Source organism: Megascapheus bottae, chromosome 13, assembly GCF_031878675.1.
Source record: "Megascapheus bottae isolate mThoBot1 chromosome 13, mThoBot2.hap1, whole genome shotgun sequence".
NCBI classification, from domain to species: Eukaryota; Metazoa; Chordata; class Mammalia; order Rodentia; family Geomyidae; genus Megascapheus; species Megascapheus bottae.
Window position 1 is genome coordinate 7208802 of NC_143521.1, and position 22976 is coordinate 7231777.

The following is a 22976-nucleotide window of genomic DNA, read 5'->3' on the forward strand; positions in this document are numbered from 1 at the left end:
TCTGAACCTGGATTCACAATGCTTGGTGAAGCTTTTGGAAGAGTCCTAGATTTTCCAGTAGCTTCTCTGTTGTCAGTTCCACAAGCAGCAAGTAACTTTAATTTTAATATTAAGTTAGAAAATATTCTAATAGCACACCTGACTTTATGTTGTCCCAGGGACTCTGGCCAAACCATTTAAAGTATGCATCTTAACAAAGATATCTGTTGGATGAATGGTTTATGTGGTGAAGTGCCTGCCTAGCAAGTGTAAAGCCTTGAATTCAAATCCCAGTACAATGATCAAAAAAAAAAAAGAGATCATCTTAATGGAGATACCTGATTATGTAGTCAATCATGTATCTTAAAATAATAAATGATATATAAAAATGTTTACCACAGGCCGGGAGTTTGCTAGTGGTAGGGTGTTTGCCTGGCATGCACAAAGATCCGGGTTCGATTCCTCAGTACCACATACATAGAAAAAAGCCAGAAGTGGTGCTGTGTCTCCAGTAGTAGAGCTCTAGCCTTGAGAAAGAACAAAGACAGTGTTCAGGCCTGGAGTTCAAAGCCCAGGCCTGGCAAAAAAAAAAAAAAAAAGTTTACCTCTAGCCACGTGCCAGTGGCTCGCACCTGTTATCTTAGCTACTCAGGAAGCTGAGAGTTAAGAATAGAGGTTCATAGCCAGTCTGGGCTCTAAAGTCTGTGAGACTCTTGATCTCCAATTAACCACCAGAAAACCGGAGGTGGTGCTATGACTCAAGTGGTAGAATACTAGCTTATCCTAGAACTCATGGACAGAGCCCAGGCTCAGAGTTCAAGCCCCATGACTGACAGATACATACACACACGCACACACGCATACACCCCTACCTCTAACTAACGCTTTTTTTTATTTTCATTTTTCTTTTTGAAAAGGTAATTGTCACAGTCATACTTGGACTTATAATTGGTGCCATTTACTTTAAGCTAACAAATGATCCTACTGGAATGCAGAATAGGTGAGTACATTTGATTTTATATATATATATATACACACAAGAAAGCAGGCACAGATTAGTTCTATAAGAAATGTAGACTTTCTTACCTGGCATATTGTATATTCGTTTATTTGTTTATTTGAAATAGAAAAGGGAAAGGAGGAAAAATGATTGGGAGGGGTGGGGGGAGGGAAATGAGAACAAAAACATGAGATGGAGTATCATTGTGTGAGAAGTAATGTACCTACTATCTGGCAAATGTAACTGTAACCCCTCTATAGCATAGTGTCTAGTGAGGGTTACTGCTGCATTTGTTAGCCCTCTGTCCCAGCATTTCTGTGTTCTACCTCCTCAAATCAAATAAATTTTCATATAAGTCAAAAGGTACAGAAATGAAAAACAGCAGCAAAAAAGAAAACAAAAAGAAAAGAAAAGTAACAAAAAAACCTCTTGTTTCCATTTCTTGGAGTTCACTTCAATAAACATAATTTTCTATGATCCTATGCACATAGCTATTGAGCCTTTGTGATCCTCTCCTAAGAATATCCTCCTTTGATCTCACCGTGTGAATTAAACTTCATATTCTTGTTAGTGTGACTCAAACTTTCACTTTTCTTAAGAAGAATTCTAATATATAACAACTAATCATGCTAAAGGTCAAAAATTCTGACTTTATATTTAATTCTGTAACCGCTAATAGTGGGTGTTGTCTCTCCCTACCTCCTCTCCCAGTTTTTAAAATGTCCTTGTGCATGCCAAATAAAATCATCTGACACGATCTCATTTAATTTTGGCACATTTTACATGATAGTTATAAAACTATATATAGCATTTTCTAGTGTACTAGTGTCTCATTGCTGCTACAAGAAATTATTACACATGTAGTGGCTAAACACAAATAAAATTTACTGTCACTTAGTTTTGCAGATAAGTCTGATACTGCATTCCTTCAGCTTAAAGAATGTGCTACCACACTATGTTCCTTCTGGAAGTTGCCTTTTCTAAAAATGCCTGCTGAATTTTATTTTAATATTTTCCCATGCATTTTATTGTTACTATAAAGTGATGTACCAAGGGGAAACAATTACATAAGCCAGATCAAGAGTATATTTGTTTTTTGAGCTATGTCACCCCTTCCCTCGCTCTCCCAATTTTTCTCTCCTATCCTCACTCACAAGTCCTATAGCTCATTCTCAATAGTGTCTAGTAGGACCACTATTGCATTTATTTACCCTGGTCTCACCATTTCTGTGCCCATTCTTACCCTCCTAAATATAGATACATGAACAAATAAGACAATAGGAAAAGAAAACAAGATATCAGCAAAGAAAACAAGATATGAATGAAAGAAAAAAAGCATCTTGTTTCCATTCCTTAGAGTTCATTTTGATAATTATTATTCTATATAATCAGATTCTTTTTCTGTCAGAGCCGGGTGCAAATCATGCAAGTGCGCTGTTGATGAGCATCTTTGCAATCTCCTTACTTCCTTAAATCCAGCAATGGCGCATTAAACCACTTTCCACTTTCATGCTTTAGACTGTGGCTCTCTTGCTTCTCTTTTCATGCAACTGTGTCGTGATGACACTGGGCTTACTTGAATAATCCAAAGTCATTTCTCTATTTTATGGTCAGCTGATTTGCATCCCTGTTTCCATATGCAATTTATATGTTCTTTCATCATTAAGGCAAAACATTCACAGGGCCAATGAAGTGAGGAGAGAGTATCATTATTTTGTCTACCACAATTATTACCAACTTAAGTCTTTCTTGTTTATGAGACTATTAATTTCACTGAAAGTTCTGAGATGAGTTGGATTGGGATCAGTTTGTTGCTCTTAAATTGCTAATTGATCTATTGATTTTTAGATACAATTGCTACTAGCTATCATTGCAAACTAGAATTCATTTTTCCCCTAAATCAACAATATTAAAAAAAATGACATTTTATCTCACCTTAATAAACTTCTTCCTTTCTTTTTATTTTTACCAGGCCTGGGGCATGAACTTAGGGCCTGAGCACTGTCCTTGGGCTTTCCTCAAGACTAGTGTTCTGCCACTTGAGCCACAACACTACTTCTGGCTTTTTCTGTGTATGTGGTACCAAGGAATCGAACTCAGGACTTCATGCATGCTAGGCAAGCACAACAAGAGAATTTTTCTTGTTATTAATTTCTTTTCCTTTTTCTTTCTATCTTTCTTTTTTTTTTTTGTGGGTCCTGGGGCTTGAACTCAGCCTGGGCACTGTCCCTGTGCTCTTCAGCTCAAAGCTACTACCCTACCCCTGGGCCTGGGCCCTTCAGCTCAAGGCTACCTCCCTACTCTCCATCCAGGCCCCACTTCTGGTATTCTAGAAGTTAATTAGAGATAAGATTCTCAGTTCCTTTTGTGCCTGGGCTAGCTTTGAACCTTCATCCTCAGATCTCAACCTCCTGAGTAGTGTTGTTAATTTCTTTTTGTCTTATTTGTTTATCTGTCTTTGAGGGAGTGAGGGGAGGCACAGAAATGGGGAAAAGAGGGAATAAATGTAAAAATGGTGCTCACTGGATAGTATGTTGGAAATGAACTATACTTCTTGTGGGTGAGGATGGGAGGTAAAAACTGGGAGAAAGACAAGGAAGCAGGGACATTGTCCAAAAAGAAATGTACTCTTTACCTGACTTATGTAACTGTACCCCTTTGTACATCACTTTTTTATTTATTTTTTTATTTTATTTTTTGCCAGTCCTGGGCTTGAGCTCAGGGCCTGAGCACTGTCCTTGGACTTTCTCAAGGTTAGAGCTCTACCACTTGAGCCTCAGCACCACTTCCGGCTTTTTTTTTCTATGTATGTGGTACCGAGGAATTGAACCTGGGTCTTCGTGCATGCTAGGCAAGCACTCTACCACTAGGCCAAACTCCCGGCCCCATCACTTTTTTAATAACAATAATTTTTTTCAAAACAATTCAGTCTAGCAGCTACATAACACTGAATGAAATATTGGATTTGTTCTTAGAACTGATGGAATTTTTTTCAAAATAATGTTATTTAAGACTATGAAACAAGCCTTAAATAAAATTGAAAGAACTTCCTATAATGTAGTAGACAACAGCAGTTGAAACAACTGAAAAGTATTCACACATGTGAGGCTTAATAATGCATTGCTGAATGAGCAGCAAGATCATCAAAGAAACAGGGAGGAGGGGAGAGTTTTAAAAATATTTAAAAGCCTTACAAGGTTAAGATAGGAGCCAAACACTGGGAGTGGTAGGGAGAGAGTGTTTACGAGATAATCAGAGACAATAATTTCACTTCTGGATACTCATGCAAAATATTAGAAATCATTTAGTGGCAGAGAGATCTGTAGTTCCATGTTCATTATGAAAAATAATTCACAATAGCCTATTTACACAGTTACTGTACATGTCCATGATCAAGTGAATTACCTTAGGAAAGTGTGATGTGTAAACAAATGGATTACAGTTTTGTCTCAAAAAATAAATTTTGTAATTTGTGACAACATAGATGGAATTAGAGAATGTATGGTAAGTAAAATGAAGCACAGAAACACAAAATATAATGAATCTAAAACAACTGAATTACTTTCTTTAAGCATTTATGTTAATTCTAATTTGAGGTTTATGCTAGGCAAAATGTTACACATAGACTTTGGATTTACTATAGTAGAAAATTACTAAAGCACACAAAGTAGTTGTTGGTACCTACAAATGTGCATATAATGTGTGTGTGTGTGTGTGTGTGTGTGTGTGTGTGTGTGTGTGTGTGCGCGCGTGTGCTTTTTCTTTCTTTTTTTTTCTTTGCCGGTCCTGGGTCTTGAACTCAGGCCCTGTGTGCTACACTTGAGCTTTTATGCTCAAGACTCACACTCACTAGTTGTGCCATAGCTAGCAATTGAATTCTTAGAAGCCAAGGGTTAACAGGCAATTCCAGAGCCTGAGTGGTGGGGGAGATGAGATGGTGTCTATTAGACAGGAAGAATAAAGATCGGTGTATTTCCTTGGAGATACATTGTTCAGTATGATACTGAAGATCACAATGGCAGCTGTCCCTAAGTCTCTTTGTGCTCAAGTGCTCTACCACTATGAAGCCACAAACACCACTTCTAGTTTCTGAGTGCTTGATTGGAAATAGAAGTCTCATGGGTACTTTTCTGCCTGGAATGGCTTTGAACGTCAATCCTCAGATCTGAGTCTTCCGAGTAACTAGGATTACAGGTGGAAGCCACTGGCCCCCAGCTCAGCATTTAAAGAATTTTAAAGGAACATGATTCAGTTTATAACAAGCTACAACCATACAATTTTTAAATGGCCACAGTGGAGACACAGAGATGAGATAGAAACCACAAGGGGCCTTGCTTCCTTCTCTGGATTAACCAGAGCAGATGTATTTTTTTTTTAAATCTATTTAATGGTATGTTATTTGTGGAATGAGTTCTATGGGGAGAAAAATCTAACGTGAGACTATTGAACTGACTGCTGCTGTCCTATCCTGGCAGAGCCGGGGTCCTCTTCTTCCTGACTACCAACCAGTGTTTCAGTAGCGTGTCTGCCGTGGAGCTCTTTGTTGTAGAGAAGAAGCTCTTCATGTAAGTAGTGTCCAGTTCTGGTAAGGGGCACCGTGACTGTCTCAAAATGGGCACATCCAGGGTTAGCCCAGGACGCCATATTGGGAATTATCAGTATTTTCCTTTCCTCTGTCTTTCAATATTTCTGTGTACATAATGCATTGTGTGTAAAATTATGTATATAGTGCACACAAACTTCCCGAAATGATAGTGATTCTTCTTAATGAAGTAATGTTGAGCAAGTTGAAAGATCAGAACACTAGCTACCAAGAGAAAGGAAACTCCATTTTGGGGTATAGATTGAAAATCCCTGTGCTGCTGAGGAAATAACTGTAAAAGGATTAGAAAGCATCCTTCACTTTTGTCAAATAACAGATCTTCATAAAGCAAGCACAGAAAGTTTGAGGCGTTTCACAGAGATTAAGCAGAGGATTCAACAGTGCTTTAGAGGAGGTAAAGTTAAGACAGAATTGAGCACATTTGGACTTTGGTGGATGGAAGAGTGGAAAGAGCCAGAGGGAGGCTTTATAATGAAGTGGTCACTAGTGTGGTTTTGTATTTTCAAAACCAGAAGAGTTGTGTCCATCTTCACTTACCAAGGAAAATACAGAGAGAAGAAATGACAGTACTGTTCAAAGAGTACTAATTACTAGAGGAATATGTCAGAAAGAATACGGATTAGGATTTAGTAGCTGACAAAGCTGTTCTTTGAAGGGTCCTTGAAGAAGTTATATTAGAGTAGCACTGATAAAAAGGGTATAGAGAAGTGCAACTGCATTGGGGATTTGGAAAGCAGTAACTTCCCCTTTACAGCCAGAAGTGGGGAGGGGAAAGCCTCCATTGCTTGTGAACTTGATCCCTAAAGGACTGTTCTGTAGAGGGGAAGCAGGAAGAGCAGTCTCTGAGACAGTGGTTTTGAGGCAGACCCTGCTTCACTAAAAGGGGAGTTCTGGGGCGCAGGTATACAGCAGCACAAGGGAGCACTGTGAGGAGAGTAAGAGTGAGGGCTCTGGTGCCTGCTATTCTGGGAGGCTGGCACCTGGGTGGAGCATGAATATAGCAGTCAACCAAGGGCTGTGGGTGTCTTGCTAGGTCCTCAGGACTGCAGAAGTCTGTACAACCAGCACCTCATTGGCTCCGTGCACTGTGGAAATAATCTGTGTACATTTTTCTTTCTTTAGACATGAATTTGTCAGTGGATACTACAGGGTGTCATCTTATTTCTTTGGAAAATTGTTTTCTGATTTATTTCCCATGAGATTATTGCCAAGTATTATATATACTTGCCTACTGTATTTCATGTTAGGTAAGTAGCCCAAGTTTGGAGCTTTATTCTTGGAAAGAAGGTGTACTTAATTTCTCTATGCATATATTCTTGTTTACCTCTCTTTATATCTCTCCACTGAGATATATTGAGGTATATAAACAGAGATTTGAAAAAAATATTATCTAGTGGGTATAAGCTGACTTTGAGGGCTTATGGATTTCATAAAAATTGTTATTGCCTAAGGAAAAATTATTATTATAGAGAGTTGGATTATTATGTGCTTTACGCTAAAATCTCACCCCACGCTTACTGCATTAAATTCCTTTACCACAACTTATCCCTCCACAAATATCTACTTTGACAAATCACTATAGAGTAAGAATCACTAATAGAAGTTAGATTTCCACTTCATAAGTAGAAGATGTATAGAATTCTACATCAAATCTAGATGTTCAGAGTTCTGGGCAAAATCTTCTGACTTGAATGACTCAAGAACCCATTATAGTTTGTAAAATATTTAAGACACTTGTTTAATCCCTACTTACCATCCTAGAATTCAGTAGTGTCAAGAACTACCATGGATTAAGGCATGCACCCTTCCCTCTCCAGGCACTAAAAACACTATGAATGGAGTGGCAGCAATTCCTGAGTGATGTGCACACAGTGGATACATGAAAGCTTTCTACTTAGGAGTTTCCTGGGAGAGGAGACAGTTGAATTTGGGTCAGCCATGTTGCCTATAGCTCAGCATCACAGAATTACACATAAGAAAGAAAATTGATGAGAAGTTGATGCAGTTACATGATGGGGAGGGGAGAGAAACAATGTGATCAGTAGTAGTTGGACTGTAAAATGCCAATACTACTTTCTCCAATTATTATACTGTTATTTATACATCGAACTCTGGTGACTGCGCAGCTGGACTGATCTCTTCTTTTCTTCCTAAGGACTGAGACCCGCAGTGGATGCGTTCTTCATCATGATGTTCACCCTCGCAATGGTGGCGTACACAGCCAGTTCCATGTCTCTGGCCATCGCAGCTGGTCAGAGCGTGGTGTCTGTAGCCACACTTCTCATGACCTTGTCTTTTGTATTTATGATGGTGAGTATGAGCTATGCTTCCCCACGTTCCTTCAGTGCATTCACTAGTCATGGTAAAACTCTCCTAGAGGTTCTATATGCGGGATCAGGTGCTGCAATATACTTTATAGTAGACGTAATAGGAGTTTTCATCCCAGCTGTCATGCAACCTGCTTTGTGCTATTATTTAATATAGTCAATATACCTTAGTTAACATGTTTTTTACTACTGGGATTTTAAGAGACAATTCTTGGTGACATATTGAAAAACTTGGGAACTTTAAAAAAATGAGAAGTGTGACTGGTTGGTGCTGTTAGTTAGAGAACCGCTAGCTATTTAACTATGGCAGATGTTATGGCTGGAGTCACTACTGTTAAGGTTAGATCCAATGAAAATGTACAAGCCCAGCAATGCTTATTTCGCTCTTTTTTTTTTTTGCCAGTTGGACTTGAATTCAGGGCTTGGGCACTGTTCTTGAACACTTTTTAGTCAAAGCTAGTGCTCTGCCATTTGAGTCACAGTGCCACTTCCAGCTTTTGCTGTATAGATGGTACCAAAGAATCAAACCCAGGGCTTTGTGCATATGCGGCAAGCACTCTACCAAATGCAATGCTCCCAGCCCAGCAATACTGTTTTTCATACCCTAGTTTACCTACTACTAGTTAGCTCACATTTTATGTGAACTGCCTACGTGTCTATTATTATTCTTGAGAAGTTCTTGCTGTCTCCATTAATAGCTTGACATGAAGTTACTGGCCATATTTTTACTCCATTATATATTAGTTTTGGCTTTGGGTTACTCCAGAACTATATTTGAAGCCATATCATTCCTGAAGTGATGGATAGAGTGTAATTCTTTGGGACTAACAAATCTTTGTTGCTGAATGGAATTAGAGGAATTTGAGATGTTTATTCAATACTTGAGATTATTCTGGTACTACATTGCAGGGTGTATTCGGGAAACACACAGAGGTCGTAGGAATCACTAGAATTAGAATCAATAGTACAATCTACCTACTGCATGTGTGGCTTCCATCCCTGAAGACTCAACCAAGTGTAGAACAAAAATGTGTAAAAAGCCGGGTACCTATAGCTCACACCTGTACTCCTAGCTCCTCAGGAGGCCGAGAGCTAAGGATCATGTTCAAAGCCAGCCTGGGCACAAAAGACCATGAGACTTTTATCTATGGCTCAGTGGTAGAGTACTAGCCTTGCGCTGAAGAGCTCAGGGACAACACCCAGGCCCAGAGTTCAAGCCCCACAACCAGCAACAACAACAACAACAACAAAATCTAAAATATTACATAGGTACTGCATTGTAGAGATACTTTTCCTAATTATTATTCCGCACAGGATACTTAATAATAACTGTTTGCATAGCATTTACAATGTATTTAGTAACATCAGAAATGTGGAGATGACTTTAAATATTCAGCCTATGTATATTTGAAAATGGCCCTAGCCTGTAATCCTAATTACACAGGAGGCTGAAATACAAGGGATTATAGCTGAACCGAAACAAGGGATTACAGTCTGGACAGAAAAGTTTGTGAAACCTTTCTAAAATAACCAGAAAAACAGCTAGGCTGAAGGATTACTCAAGTAGCAGAGTACAAGGAAACCTATCGAATTACAGGCTCCGAGTTCAAACCCTGATACCTAAAAAAAGTGTAAAAGGGAGGGGTGGAGGGTGGACAAAGGCAGCAGTGGTACTCACTAGATTTTATGATAAAAATGAATTACACAAGTTGTAGGTGAGGATGGGAAGGGGGGCTGTAACATCATTCTAAAAGAAATGTATTATATTTTTTGTTGTTTTGGTTTTGGGGTTTGGAGGGTTTTTTGGGTTTTTTTGGTTGGTTTGGTTTTTTGCCAGTCCTAGGGCTTGAACTCAGGACATAAGCAATGTTCTTCTCTGCCACTTAGGCCACAGCCACTTCCAGCTTTTTCTGTTGTATGTGGTACTGAGGAATTGAAGCCAGAGCTTCATCCATGCTAGGCAAGCACTCTACCATTAGGCCACACTACCAGACCATGTGTTCTTTTTTTTTCTTTGTTCAGACTTGTACCTGTTTATTTCATGTCTAATATTGTACGAATAACCAAGTTTTGTTTTGTTTTTTGTGGATCATGGGACTTGGACATGGCCTGGGTACTGTCCCTGAGCTCTTCAGCTCAAGGTTACTGCCCTACCCTTGAGCCAAGCCCCACTTCCCATTTTCTAGAGGTTAACTGGAGATGAGAGTCTCAGGTCATTTTGTGCCTGGGCTGGCTTTGAAGCTTGATCCTCAGATCTCAGCCTCCGGAGGAGTAGCTAGGATTACCAGCACAAGCCACTGTGCCTGGCTAAGATAACCAAGTTTTATAAAGGATATACATTTTTATATGTATACAAGATGATACTCACCCAGAGAATATTATCTTACATAATAAATGTTTTGTGCCTTAATCTTCCACTCTTATAAGACATTCAGAATAAGACTGAGTAGTCTTGCTGTAAATGAAAATTGGTACCAAATGAGTAGAAGAGTATTCCTTTGAAAACACATCTGTCAGTTAGGTTGAGAATAAATTCCACTTTGTTATATTAATGTTGATAGTAAATCACCTTTTAAAAATGTGCTATCAAGTCAGCATAATATTTCTTCCTTATTTTTATTTTTTTTGGCAGTCCTGGGCTTGAGCTCAGGGCCTGAGCACTGTCCTTGGATTTTCTCAAGGCTAGAGCTGTACCACTTGAGCCTCAGCACCACTTCCGGCTTTTTTCTATGTATGTGGTACCGAGGAATCGAACCCGGGTCTTCATGCATGCTAGGCAAGCACCTTAACCACTAGGCCAAACTCCCGGCCCTCTTCCTTATTTTTTTAATGTGAGTTGTTCACAATAAAAACTAACGTGCTGCTAAGAATTGTGCTCTTTATCTGACTTATGTAACCACAACTCCTCTTTACAACCTTTACAATAACAATAAAGTTATAAAAATAAAAAATAACTATCACTAAAAAATTCATAGTGAGTAAGTCAAAGGTATATAAGCAAATTATGTCAAAATAAAAAAATCTATAAACTGGGGGCTGGGAGTTTGGCCTAGTGGTTAAAGTGCTTGCCTAGCATGCATGAAGACCCGGGTTCGATTCCTCGGTACCACATACATAGAAAAAAGCCGGAAGTGGTGCTGAGTCTCAAGTGGTAGAGCTCTAGCCTTGAGAAAGTCCAAGGACAGTGCTCAGGCCCGGAGCTCAAGCCCAGGACTGGCAAAAAAAAAAAAATCTATAAATTGTACAAGTTGTACAATTATAATAGTCTTTACTAAAAAATTAAAAATTCATTTTTAGCTTTTTATTTTGACACCATTTTAAACTCAAAGAAAGGATGTCAATTTTGAAATGAAGAACTCCCATACATTTTAGTCATTACCTTCATTTGCCAACTGTCTGTATTTTCCTTACCACCCTTTCCCATATACATACTTAATATTAATTACTTAAAATTTTTGTCATTTTTACTTCATTAAAACCAAATTGTATTCAATGAATAGCCTACAAAATAAATTGAGGGAAGGGATGGGACTTGGAAAAATGGGAGAGAATGATGAAAAGGGATAACAGTGATCAAGATATATTCATAAACAGCTTTGTTGAATGGTAAGTGCTTAGGTACAATTACCTAATGATTATTTTTTTAAAAATGTGTAAAGGGTATGAATGGTCTAGATTTAAATCCATTGCTATTTGAAAAATAAAGAAACCTGAGTATCTTAAGATTTTAACTTATATGTTGAAGGTCCTGAACTAATAGCCCTTGGGTCTGAAGGAAAATTGTACTTCTTAACTTTTCATTGTGTACAGCTACAAAGTTGAAGACACAGCCTTGAGGATTAAAGATCTCCTAAATAACTGGAATATATGATTTAGATTATAGGTAAATGTCCTTTGAAACCATAAACAGCTCTAGCTACACAGAAGTATGCATCTGCAATGAAGAATGATTGGAATAATTTGAAAAGCTGGGCACTGGTGGCTCATAATTTAGCTACTCAAGAGGCTGAGATTGAAGACTGCTGTTCAAAGCCAGCCTGAACAAGAAAGTCCCTGAGACTTTTATTTCTAGCTAACCAGAAAAAAAAAAAAAAAGCCCAGAAGTGATTCAAATGATAGGCAGCATTTGAGGGAAAATGCCAAGGGACCACACTCAGGCCCTGAGTCCAAGGCCCTATACTGGCACAAAAAAAAGAATAATTGGAGTTTCTGACAGTTAACACTAGCAGATTTTTTTTAAAGGATGTGGAATACTTTTTCTTTTTTTTTTTTTTTTTTTGCCAGTCCTGGGCTTGAGCTCAGGGTCTGAGCGCTGTCCTTGGACTTTCTCAAGGCTAGAGCTCTACCCCTTGAGCCTCAGCACCATTTCTGGCTTTTTTCTATGTATGTCGTACCGAGGAATCGAACCCGGGTCTTCATGCATGCTAGGCAAGCACTTTAACCACTAGGCCAAACTCCCGGCCCCAAGTTTTTCTTTTTCTTTTAGACAGTATGTTTCAATGTAGCCCAGTCTGGATTTGTACTCATGATCTTCCTGTTTCAGTCTGCTGAGTGACTGGATTACATGCATGCCACCATCATGCATGTACTGAACACATGCGTGTGAACCTTTCTGCATACAGGGTTATTGAAGTGGGTCTTGTTTGGGATTTCCATGCCATCGTTGGACTGGTTCTAACACGTACTTTTTACTTTCGTAGATTTTTTCTGGTCTCTTGGTGAATCTCAGAACCATTGCATCTTGGCTGTCATGGCTTCAGTACTTCAGCATTCCTCGATATGGCTTTACGGTAAGTGGACCCCATGGCCCTGGGACAGGGATTCCATTCTGGGAACATCCAGACTAAAGCCTAGCTGTATCATTTTCCCTGCCATGAGTGTGACTGTCTCTCATCCAGTGATCTCCTTTCTGGAGGAATGGAAGAGAATTTCCTTTGAGCTGTTATGTTAGCACAAGGTCAGGGCGGGGGTGCACATGGAGTTTTCCTTGGTTACAGTGTTGTTTGTGGGGGGGATGAAGAGAAATTTCATAGTAAATGAGAAAGACTGATTAATGAAAAGCATATTATTGTGTTTCTAGTCAAAGGGAAGTAAATGAGAGCATGATACCATTTTTTATCAGAAAAGAATTTAGAATAAAAACAAGGCTTTTGAAAGTTAGTCACCTCCAAAGAAAACTATATCTTTATACAATTCACTGAATTTCTAGAACTCTCATAATTATAGCTATGTTTGTTGGAACCAAACATGTAAAAATCGTTGCCTTAAGTCAACAATATACAGCACCATCTCATTTTTAGTGTTTATGGGAATATATAATACGTTAGGTGGAAGAAGTGAACTTTGTACAGATCTAGCCTCTCCTCTTGGTCAGTGTAAGAAATCTTCTAACTCTGGGCTTCTGAATTGCTAAGGAAAATAACCCTCGCTGGTCTGCTGAGGCACAGATAGTAAGTGTGAAAGTTGGTATGTTTATAGAAATAACAAGGTCAAACTGGAGAATATTCTTTGGAAATTTGGGGGATGTTCAAATTATTGACCTTTCCCTGGTCCATTTTGTGTTACAGGCTTTGCAACATAATGAATTTATGGGACTAAATTTCTGTCCAGGACTAATAAATACAACCCAGAACAACAGCACGTGTAGTAATGAGTATATGATGTAAGTATGCATTCCATACCTTGATGGGGTTGTTACTTGTCATGGAGCGATATAGAAAGGCCATTTTTGTTTTTCTACCTATAAAGGTAATTGTGCAGTAATGCATGTGAACTCACTCACTCCTGTGTTCTGTTAGTCAGACTTGTGTTTAATATGGGAAAATTTTCCTGAGTTATTTGATTGGGGATTTTGGAAAGATTTTTTGAACACCTGTGTGTGTGTGTGTGTGTGTGTGTGTCTGTGTCTGTGTGTGTGTGTGTGTGTGTGTCTGTCTGTGTGTCTGTGTGAGAAATCATATTCAGCTTGGTGCAGGTGGTTCATTTATCCTAGTTACTCAGGAGGTTGAGATCTCAAGATGTGGATTCAAAACCAGCTCAAGCAGTTGAAGTCTGAGACTCTTATCTTCAGTTACCCAACAAAGAAACAGTGGTGGACCTGTGATTCAAATGGTAGAGCATCAGCCTTAGGCCATGCCGGTTGATTTGATCTGGATAAAGTGTCTGTAAAGGAGATTCCTTGCTAGCCTCCTGGTCAGGAGGAAGTTGACAAGAAAAGTGGAATCAGACAAAGAGCAGCCCCCACTGGCCTCATATTCCCATAAACTCTCTCTTGAAAAGGATCAGAAAATGACTTCTAAAGCATGGCTGTCCTTGAAGCTGCTTACTCCCAAGTGATACCCAGGAAGGAAGCAGGCACCAATTATGGCTGCACCCGATATTTATTATTAGGTGCTTTTCTACCTTTGACAGTGCTACCCTATCGTCTATTGACCAGGGTATAATTCCTGGGCTGCTGGTGATAGTCTGTAGTTGACTGAGTGTCTTCCATATCCATTGCAGTCTTGGGGCAAGAGCTGACAGAATGTGCCTGCATCAGGAAGCCTTGCTCCCTCTGCCTAGTGTCCAATGTAGCCTGCGTTCTTTGGATGGTTGTCTTGTGGGTGAACAGAACCGCCAAGAGCCCACATGATCTTAGTGGAGGGCCCCAGTCATCACAGCTTAAAGCTGATGCTTTCCCCAGCAGGAGTGAGTGAAAAGTCACTTCACACATGCTTCTGCCCTCAGAAGAGGCCAGCATTAGAGATTTGGAAATAAAGGAAGTTAAACTACTTAGATGCAAATTGTAAAACTCGCTGTTACCTATGACAAAGGGATGATTATTAATGATTTGGTTCACCAATAATGTTCTTTAACAAAGGACTATGGAGGGTAACACTTGACAGAGATGTTGGGAATGAGTTCTCTTCTTTTTGTGATGATTTTCAGATGCACTGGCGAAGAGTACTTGATCAATCAGGGCATCGAACTCTCACCGTGGGGTTTATGGAGAAATCACTTGGCATTGGCTTGCATGATGATTATCTTCCTCACAATTGCGTATCTAAAGTTATTATTTCTTAAAAAATATTCTTAAATACTTTTAATGTCTATAAAGCTCCCTCATATTAAAAAAAAAGATTACTTTGATTTATTGTAAGTATCTGATGAAGTATTTTTGTTGGAATCTTCTGTTCGGCTACCATTACACTGTGGTTCAGCAAAATGACTTTAACAGAACCATAATATACATCATGACAATTATACATATAAATATCCTATAGTTTAATAATTTATTTTTATCTCTACCAGCTTCCCTCATATACTTGTACAACTTATTTTCATCTTTGTCCTAATCTTTGCCACAATAGGGAAGTTTATATCGGTATACACTTCCTTTCTTAGGTGAGGACAATATAGCATGAAGTATGGTTTGGCAAATTTCCATAAAATAAAGACACCTATGTACCACCCCTCCCCAACAGTTCAGAAATAGATCTGCACCACTCTAATCACTGCTTCTTTTGACTTTATGAACTATTACTTAATGGACCCCTGTGACTTCCCCTCTCTTGCTATTATCAGAGAATCAATTCAGCTCAGTTTCATGGATTTAGGTACAGGGGCACGTACTTGTCTCCCTCTCAGTTTTTAAATATTTTTAATTTTCAGGTACTATAAATCCACAGAAAAGCTGCAAAGTTAGTAAGAGAGATCCATGTGTCCTTTGTTCAGATTTCCTTACTATTGATATTGTATATTCTAAGATCCATTGGTTAAAGCAAAAACATGAATGGGATATTGTTTATTGTTATTTATTCAGTTCATAGTCCATCAAGTTTCCATTAACTTTCTTTTTCTTTTCTTTTCCTTTTTTTTTTACGAGGCTCCCCTTCAGAAGAACATATTTCTCCATTCTTTTTTTGTGTATAGCAGTCTTGGGGCTTGACCTCAGGGCTTGTGGGCTGTACTGAGCTTTTGCTCAAGGCTCCCTCTCTACCACTGGAGTCACAGCTACATTTCCTACTCCATCTTTTATTTTATTTTTTGCCAGTCCTGGGGCTTGAAATCAAAACCTGGGCACTGTCCCTAAGTTTCATTTTCTCAAGGCTAGTACTCTACCACTTGAGCCACAGAGCCACTTCTAGCTTGTTCTGCTTATGTGGTACTGAGGAATTAAACCCAGGGCTCATGCATGCTAGGCAAGCACTGTTACCACTAAGCCATATTCCCAGCCCCAATACTATTATATCCTTTAAGACCAAATACTGTCAGAAATTAAAGAGCTTGGGCAATCATCAGAACTTTGTTTTGATGTATCATGAATGATCCACCTGTTAGTGGATCATTGTCAGATTATTGCAACATTATTCTGGTGTCATAAGTTTGTTATTTTGAGTATTAATGTAGCTACTTTTACTCAGTTTCCTTCATACATATTTGTTGTACACAGAACAATATATCTGTACTTTATATATCAAATTCCAAACAAAATAGCCAGAAATTGTACTGCCTATTTTTAAAATTTGTAAACTAGCTTCCAAATGTACTCTTTTGTATTACCTTCCCTTTGTATATTAATCACCTTTCATGTATTTTAATTGAATTTTGTTAATAAATAACATAAACTTACTATCTTATCTATTTTTAAATTGAAATTGCGAAGTTATTTTCTGTAGGGTAAATAAACAAACTGTTAGCTTGTAGAATTTTTTCTTAAGAACATGAATACATGTGGGTTGAAAACCTCTTTCAAATGGTAGAGTAGCAGCTGCACAAATAAAGAAGTGAGAAAGAAAGTGAGGCTCTGAGTTCAAATTCTGGTACTGGCACAAGAAAAGCAAAGACTATGTATATATTTTTATAGAATATGTATAAATCTCTTTTTAACTTTTTTTGGCTATTAGAAATAATCTGTACAATGGAGAAGACCAAATATTGTGGCTTAAAATAAACCATAGGAATAATGGTTGAAGATGAAATACTAGTTGCTCTTTATAGTCCCATTGTTCTTTATGTGTTGTTAGACCATGGAAGAATCCTTGGTGTATTGGAGAAGAGGGGTGAAAGGAAAGAAAAATCAAGAATTAGGAAAGCAACATTGAAAACAAACACCCCTCCTCTCTCTTGAGAGTTTTTGAAGTCATCCTTCCCAATCTTTAGATTTGAAGGCTTTTTAACATACCTAGCATCTTCACCCACTTGAAAAGTGCCTTTTGGTTTCTCCAGTGCTTCTCTGGGATTTCAGAACAGAATCACCAACGTGATGAGGTAGGAGGTTATTAATGGGTCTTCACAGTTCAGCTATCACAGAGGCTTTAACAGCCACTGCTAATGCTTGTTTGAGCTGTCAGCAGGCCTAATGTTGAGCTCTCAGTAGGATCCTGCCCCTCATGGAAACCTGACCAATCAACAATCAGTTCAGATCTGTGGAGGCAGAGGATAACATGCCAAGGAAGACATTCCAAGGAGGACCTGAGCCTGCTGCCTGCAGTGACAACTTCAGCAACAACCTGAATCCTGGTGTGTCCTTTCCTGTCCCTATTTCTTTAGTTTCCTAATATAGTTCCCAAGTAAAACATCTTAGTGAGTCCTTGTCTTGGTGTGTCTTTCAGGGAAACAAATAGAAACAAAGTAAAATATTCAATTAAGAAATACAGTGAGAGGCTGGGAGCACCACCTAGTGGTATAGTGCCTGCCTACCATATATGAAGCCCTGGGTTCGATTCCTTACCACATACACAGAAAAGGCCAGACATTGTGCTGTGGCTCAAGTGGTAGAGTGCTGGCCTTGAGAAAGCCCAAGGACAGTGCCCAGACCCTGAGTTCAAGACTCAGGACTGACAAAAGAAACAAGAAGGAAGGGAAGGAAGGGAAGGAAGGAGGGAGGGAGGGAGGGAGGGAGGGAGGGAGGGAGGGAGGGAGGGAGGAAGGCAGGCAGAGAATCCCAAGATTGTGTTGTCTCAACAAAATAATGCACTAGTAGGGGCATGAAATATCGTTAAGAAATTTTAATGCACATAAAGGAAAGATGAATAAATGGAGAGTTGTCCAGCTTTGAGTACTATAAAGATGTCAGCTCTTTCCAAGCCAATAAGACAAAATGTACTTCCTAGTTAAACTTAAGTGGGACTTTTTCCTTTTCTTCCCTTTAGAAACTTAGCAAACTTGTTCTAAAATTTTCTGGAAAGCAAAAGTACATCAAAAATACCTTAGTTGGGGCCAGGAGTTTGGCCTAGTGGTAGAATACTTGCCTAGCATGCACAAAGGCCTGGGTTTGATTCCTCAGTACTGCACACATAGAAAAGGCTGTAATTGGTTCCAAGGCTCAAGTGGTAGAGCTTTAACCTTGAGAAAGTCCAAGGACAGTGCTCAGGCTCTCAGCTCAAGCCCAGGACTGGCAAAAACCAGTGATGTGAGAAAATAAAAACATATGAAAATGAGTTGTCATACTATATATGAACAAATGTTGATAAGACATGATAAAATTGTTGTGATTTAAAAATGTATTGACATGAGGATTAAGAATGCAAACCCAGACACACACACATATGTGAAATTGAACTATTTCACTGACATCATGAACTAATAAGTAAAAATGACTTCTTTAATAGGGTTAGAAAACTGGCTTATACTAGCACAAATACTCAAGAACTTCATATAAATTTACTCTTAATCTACTGAATTAAAGATGCAAAAGTATTAAGTGTAGTAAACAAGAATTTTGTGATTTTATAAATATCCCTTCAAGACCCCCAAATCCAGTGGGCACTGATGACTCAGGTCTGTAATTCTAGATACTCAGGAAGTTGAGATCTGAGAATCTCTGTTCAAAGCCAGTCAGAGCTAAAAATTTCGTGAGACTCATATCCAATTAAATACCTTCCTACAAAAGCCAGAAGGGGAGCTATGTCTTTTTTTTTGTTTTTTTTTTTATATTTTTTATTGTAATTAATAAAAGGGTTATATGATATTTGCCATATAGAAGGTGCATTAATTCACATACATTGATACCCTTTCATATGTCTTGGTACCCTTTACCCTCTCCCCACCGCCCCCCCCCCCCGGGGAGCTATGTCTTAAGTGCTAGAGTGGTAGCTTTAGCCCCAAAGCTCAGGGAAAGGGCACAGATCCCGAGGTTAAGCTCCAGGACTGGCACACACAAAACCCAATGAGGTAAAAAAAAAAAGTGAGACTTCTTTATGTAAAATTGAAGGAGATATTGAAATATTCATTGTATTAACAGTTTAAAATGGATTAATATTTAAACTATACATGAAATTTTTACTCATCTACAAAGATTACCTTAGCCCAGTTGAGAAATAGTGAACAGAAGCATGTTAGCCATTAAATCAAAACATAAAAGTTTAAAAAGTTAAACGTTTAAAAAGTTGAAGCTGTTAAATAGCTAAGTTTAAGTAATTAAAAGTTAAAGTTTCCCTTTAAAAAGGGAAACTTGGGAGCTGGACAATTTACACAAGAATGTTTTCCACCTTATTAGGAATCAGAGAAATGCAAAACAGAATGAGTAAGTTCTCACTTTAAATCTATTCCATTAGGAAGCTGGGTTATAGCCATTCTACTTAGGTTAGGCTAAAACCTTACATATAGAAAGTTGTAGAGGGGAATTTATTTCGGAAGGCAAGTTGACAGTCATGAGTAAAAACATTTTTACAACTGTGTTTCAATACTGACCCTTTTGTATGATTCATAGGTGAATCCAGGTAAAGCCAATAAAGGAGTTAGGTTACGTACAAGGATTTTAAGATGGAGAAATTGGAGACTGGAGACAATTATTTACAATAGTTAGGATAAGCAAATTATGTTGGCTAGATGTAAGAAAATAACTCAATAATCAGAATAGCTTATTATAGTTACATGACATAGTACAAACCCACCTTAATAACATGCTGTAAAGAAGAAAATACTGGTTGATTAATACAATTTCTGTTAACTTATAAATTCACTTATTTAAGTTCATACACAAGACCCATTTTTCTTCATATGCAAAATTCTAAGAATGAGCCCTTGTGAAGGAAATAGAAAGCAAAATATGGCAGAGGGAGATAAAAGACCTTGATTGGGGCTGGTATATAAGAAGCATAAAATCCATTGCAGTTCAGAGTTACTATATGCATAGAAAGCATTCATGGCAAAAAAAAAACCAGTCATTGACTAAGAAACATAATAGTTATTGACTAAGAGACTTACTGTTTACTAAGAAACAGTAAGTTTTGCCTAGTCATCTTCAAAGGAAGTGATTCAGATAAAATGTGCCCTCGAGGCCTTGATAAACATTTTTATTTTGAACTCAGTATGAGCTTCAAAAGATTACTTTTAAATGTTTCAAGTTTTATACTTTGATCTGATGAAAAAGAAATCTGTTTTGCACTTAGAGAATGGAATAGAATAAAATAAATCACTTGAAACTTTCATTGTACGTGGTTCTTTTGTTTGCTTCATTGCATATAGTTTGTTTTGTTAAGTTTAAAGTCAAGGCTTGAGGAAAGTAGACAAAACATCATGCAAACTCATAATGTTTTTGTACCCTCAATTGCACATTCAATCCAGTGGAACATCCAGATTATTTGATGAGTAAGAGATTGATCAAGATTAAAAAAAAAAATAACACAGATGTAAACTAGTACAACCACTCTGGAAGGCAGTTTGAAGGTTCCTCAAAAAACTAAAAATATACCTTCCCTACCACCCAGCATCTACCCTGAGCATCATAACCCAGGATATGATAAGGACACGTGCATAGCCATGTTCATCTCTGCACTATTCACTATAGCCAAGTGATGGAAACAACCCAGATGCCCTACTGCAGATGAATGGATACAGAAAATGTGACGCACACAAACACACACACACACACACACATACACACACAATGGAATTCTACATAGCCAACCGACAAGATAATGGCATTCACTGGGAAGCAGATGGAACTAGAGCAAATCATGTTGAGTGAGATAAGCCAAGACCAAAGGAACAAAAAGCACATGGTCTCCTTGACATGTGGATATTAGATCCAAACAATACAAGAGCAGTGACTCAATACTCAGGTACTCAAGGCCATTGACATGAACTTGGAGATATAACTATAACTATATAACATATTAATTTATAATATATATACTATAGACATTGATGTGTGTCTATGGGATATAAAGTCTCAGCTTAATTTTTTTTTGCCAGTCCTGGGGCTTAAGCTCAGGGCCTGAGCACTGTCCTTGGGCTTTCTCAAGGCTGGCACTCTACTACTTAAGCCACAGCACCACTTCCAGCTTTTTCTATGTATGTGGGGTGCCGAGGAGTCAAACCTGGGTCTTCGTGTATGCTAGTCAAGAACTCTACCACTAAGCCAAACCCCTAGCTCCTTAATTTTAATTTTGTTCTTAGATTTATGCCAGGGAAGGCACATAAAGATTCCATGCTTGAATACTTGTTTGTTAAACTTGACATTTGACATATGATGTAAAAAAACAGTATTAATATGAACAAAATCTTTAAATAAAAAAGCACAGATGTTAATATCAGTAACTCTGAGTGTTCAGTGCATCTCTCTAGGGTTGAAGTTCATGGCACTTGGATTGAAGGAATTTTTCAAAGAAATTTTGTTTTCCAAGATACCTGATAGCTTTTCACTATGATTTTTAAGTAGAAATAGCTTATCTTTTCAAGATAATTTTTACCATGATTCTTTCTATTTTCCTAGGTGATCAAATACATTAGGGTTTACTCCATTTGCCAGGTTCACAGTGCAGTATTCAGGTGATGTAGAATCAAATATAGATCTTATACTTAATGTCACTATTTTAGTGAGATGTTCTTGCCTTCTTAGGGTTGGGCTGTGTTAGAATGGACCATATGTTAGTTTAATTATATCCTAGGTTTGCTCTTTCCCGAGCAGTGCAGAAGTTCTTCTGAACAAGTAGTTCAAAAGAAGAAAAATTACAGTGGGATAGCCTCAGAGATGCACCTACAAACATAGTGTAAATACAGAGTGATAAAACACTAATGGCAGCAAGAGAAAGGAGTCTCACACCAACCTTGAGCAAAAAAGCTAAATAAGAGTACAGGCCCCAAGCTAAAACCCCAGTAATAGCTCAGATAACTGATAATACAAAACCTATACCTCGTCTAGTTATATGCCTGAAGGAATCAAAGTGTAAAGTAGGATAGTATATCTATGTTTGTTGTGGAGCAATTCATATTAGACAGGTTCTGGAATTGGGCTAGGTAACTGACAATGGATGAACAGCAAAGGAAATATGGTATGTTGTCAAAGTAGAATATCATTCAACACAAGAGAAGGAACTGTCATTACACACACACACACACACACACACACACACACACACACACACACACACAGGGTAGAATTAGAAATTATCATTAAGAGGGTCTAAGAGGGTCAAATAAGGGGCCGGGAGTTTGGCCTAGTGGTAGAGTGCTTACCTAGCATGCATGAAGACTCAGGTTCAATTCCCTCCATGCGACATACATAGAAAAAAACAAGAAGTGGTGCTGAGGCTCAAGTGGTAGAGCTGTGGCCTTGAGAAAGTCCAAGGACAGTGCTGAGGCCCTGAGCTCAAGCCCAGGACCGGCAAAATAAATAAATAAATAAATAAATAACTAAATAAATAAATAAATAATAAAAATAAAATAAAAAAGAGAGTCAAATAAGATATTTAGTCTCATATGTGGAATGTAGATAAAGATAAAGGAAATGAAAGAAAGGGGTCATGGCAAAAAAAATGGGTAAGACAGATGAGAAAGAAGATAGTGAGTGCTAAATATGATTAGAAGAAGGAGGTGGAGAAAGAGGGAAGGAAGAAAAAAATCAAAGAAAAGGAGGAGAGAAGGAAGGAAGGAAGGCAGGAAGGAAAGAAGGAAGGAAGAAGGAAGGAATTAAAGCACGATTAGAACGCAGTATTTAATGTTAACATATACATTCACAGAATGTTTTAGTGTCAAGAGATTTCACAGATCAAGATGAATTGTAGAGAGGGGTGTGGGGAGGGGAAGGGGGACAGAAACCAGAGAAGGGGTATCAAGGTTCAAGAAGTAATGCACCCACTAC

At 38.2% G+C, this 22976-nt stretch overlaps 1 protein-coding gene across 5 annotated transcripts in view; it reads left to right on the top strand.

The window, feature by feature from the left end:
* The window catches only part of Abcg2 (ATP binding cassette subfamily G member 2 (JR blood group)), a 113785-nt gene extending 97321 nt beyond the window's left edge, over positions 1-16464 (top strand). For all 5 annotated transcript variants that reach the window (XM_090343216.1, XM_090343217.1, XM_090343219.1 and 2 more), the window contains 7 exons: positions 897-979; positions 5455-5544; positions 6705-6829; positions 7738-7892; positions 12610-12699; positions 13477-13571; positions 14837-16464. In XM_090343216.1, the coding sequence (XP_090199342.1) occupies positions 897-979; positions 5455-5544; positions 6705-6829; positions 7738-7892; positions 12610-12699; positions 13477-13571; positions 14837-14984 (786 nt within the window). In that variant the 3' untranslated portion in view covers positions 14985-16464. The remainder of the gene's footprint in view (positions 1-896; positions 980-5454; positions 5545-6704; positions 6830-7737; positions 7893-12609; positions 12700-13476; positions 13572-14836) is intronic.
* Positions 16465-22976: the final 6512 nt, after the last annotated feature.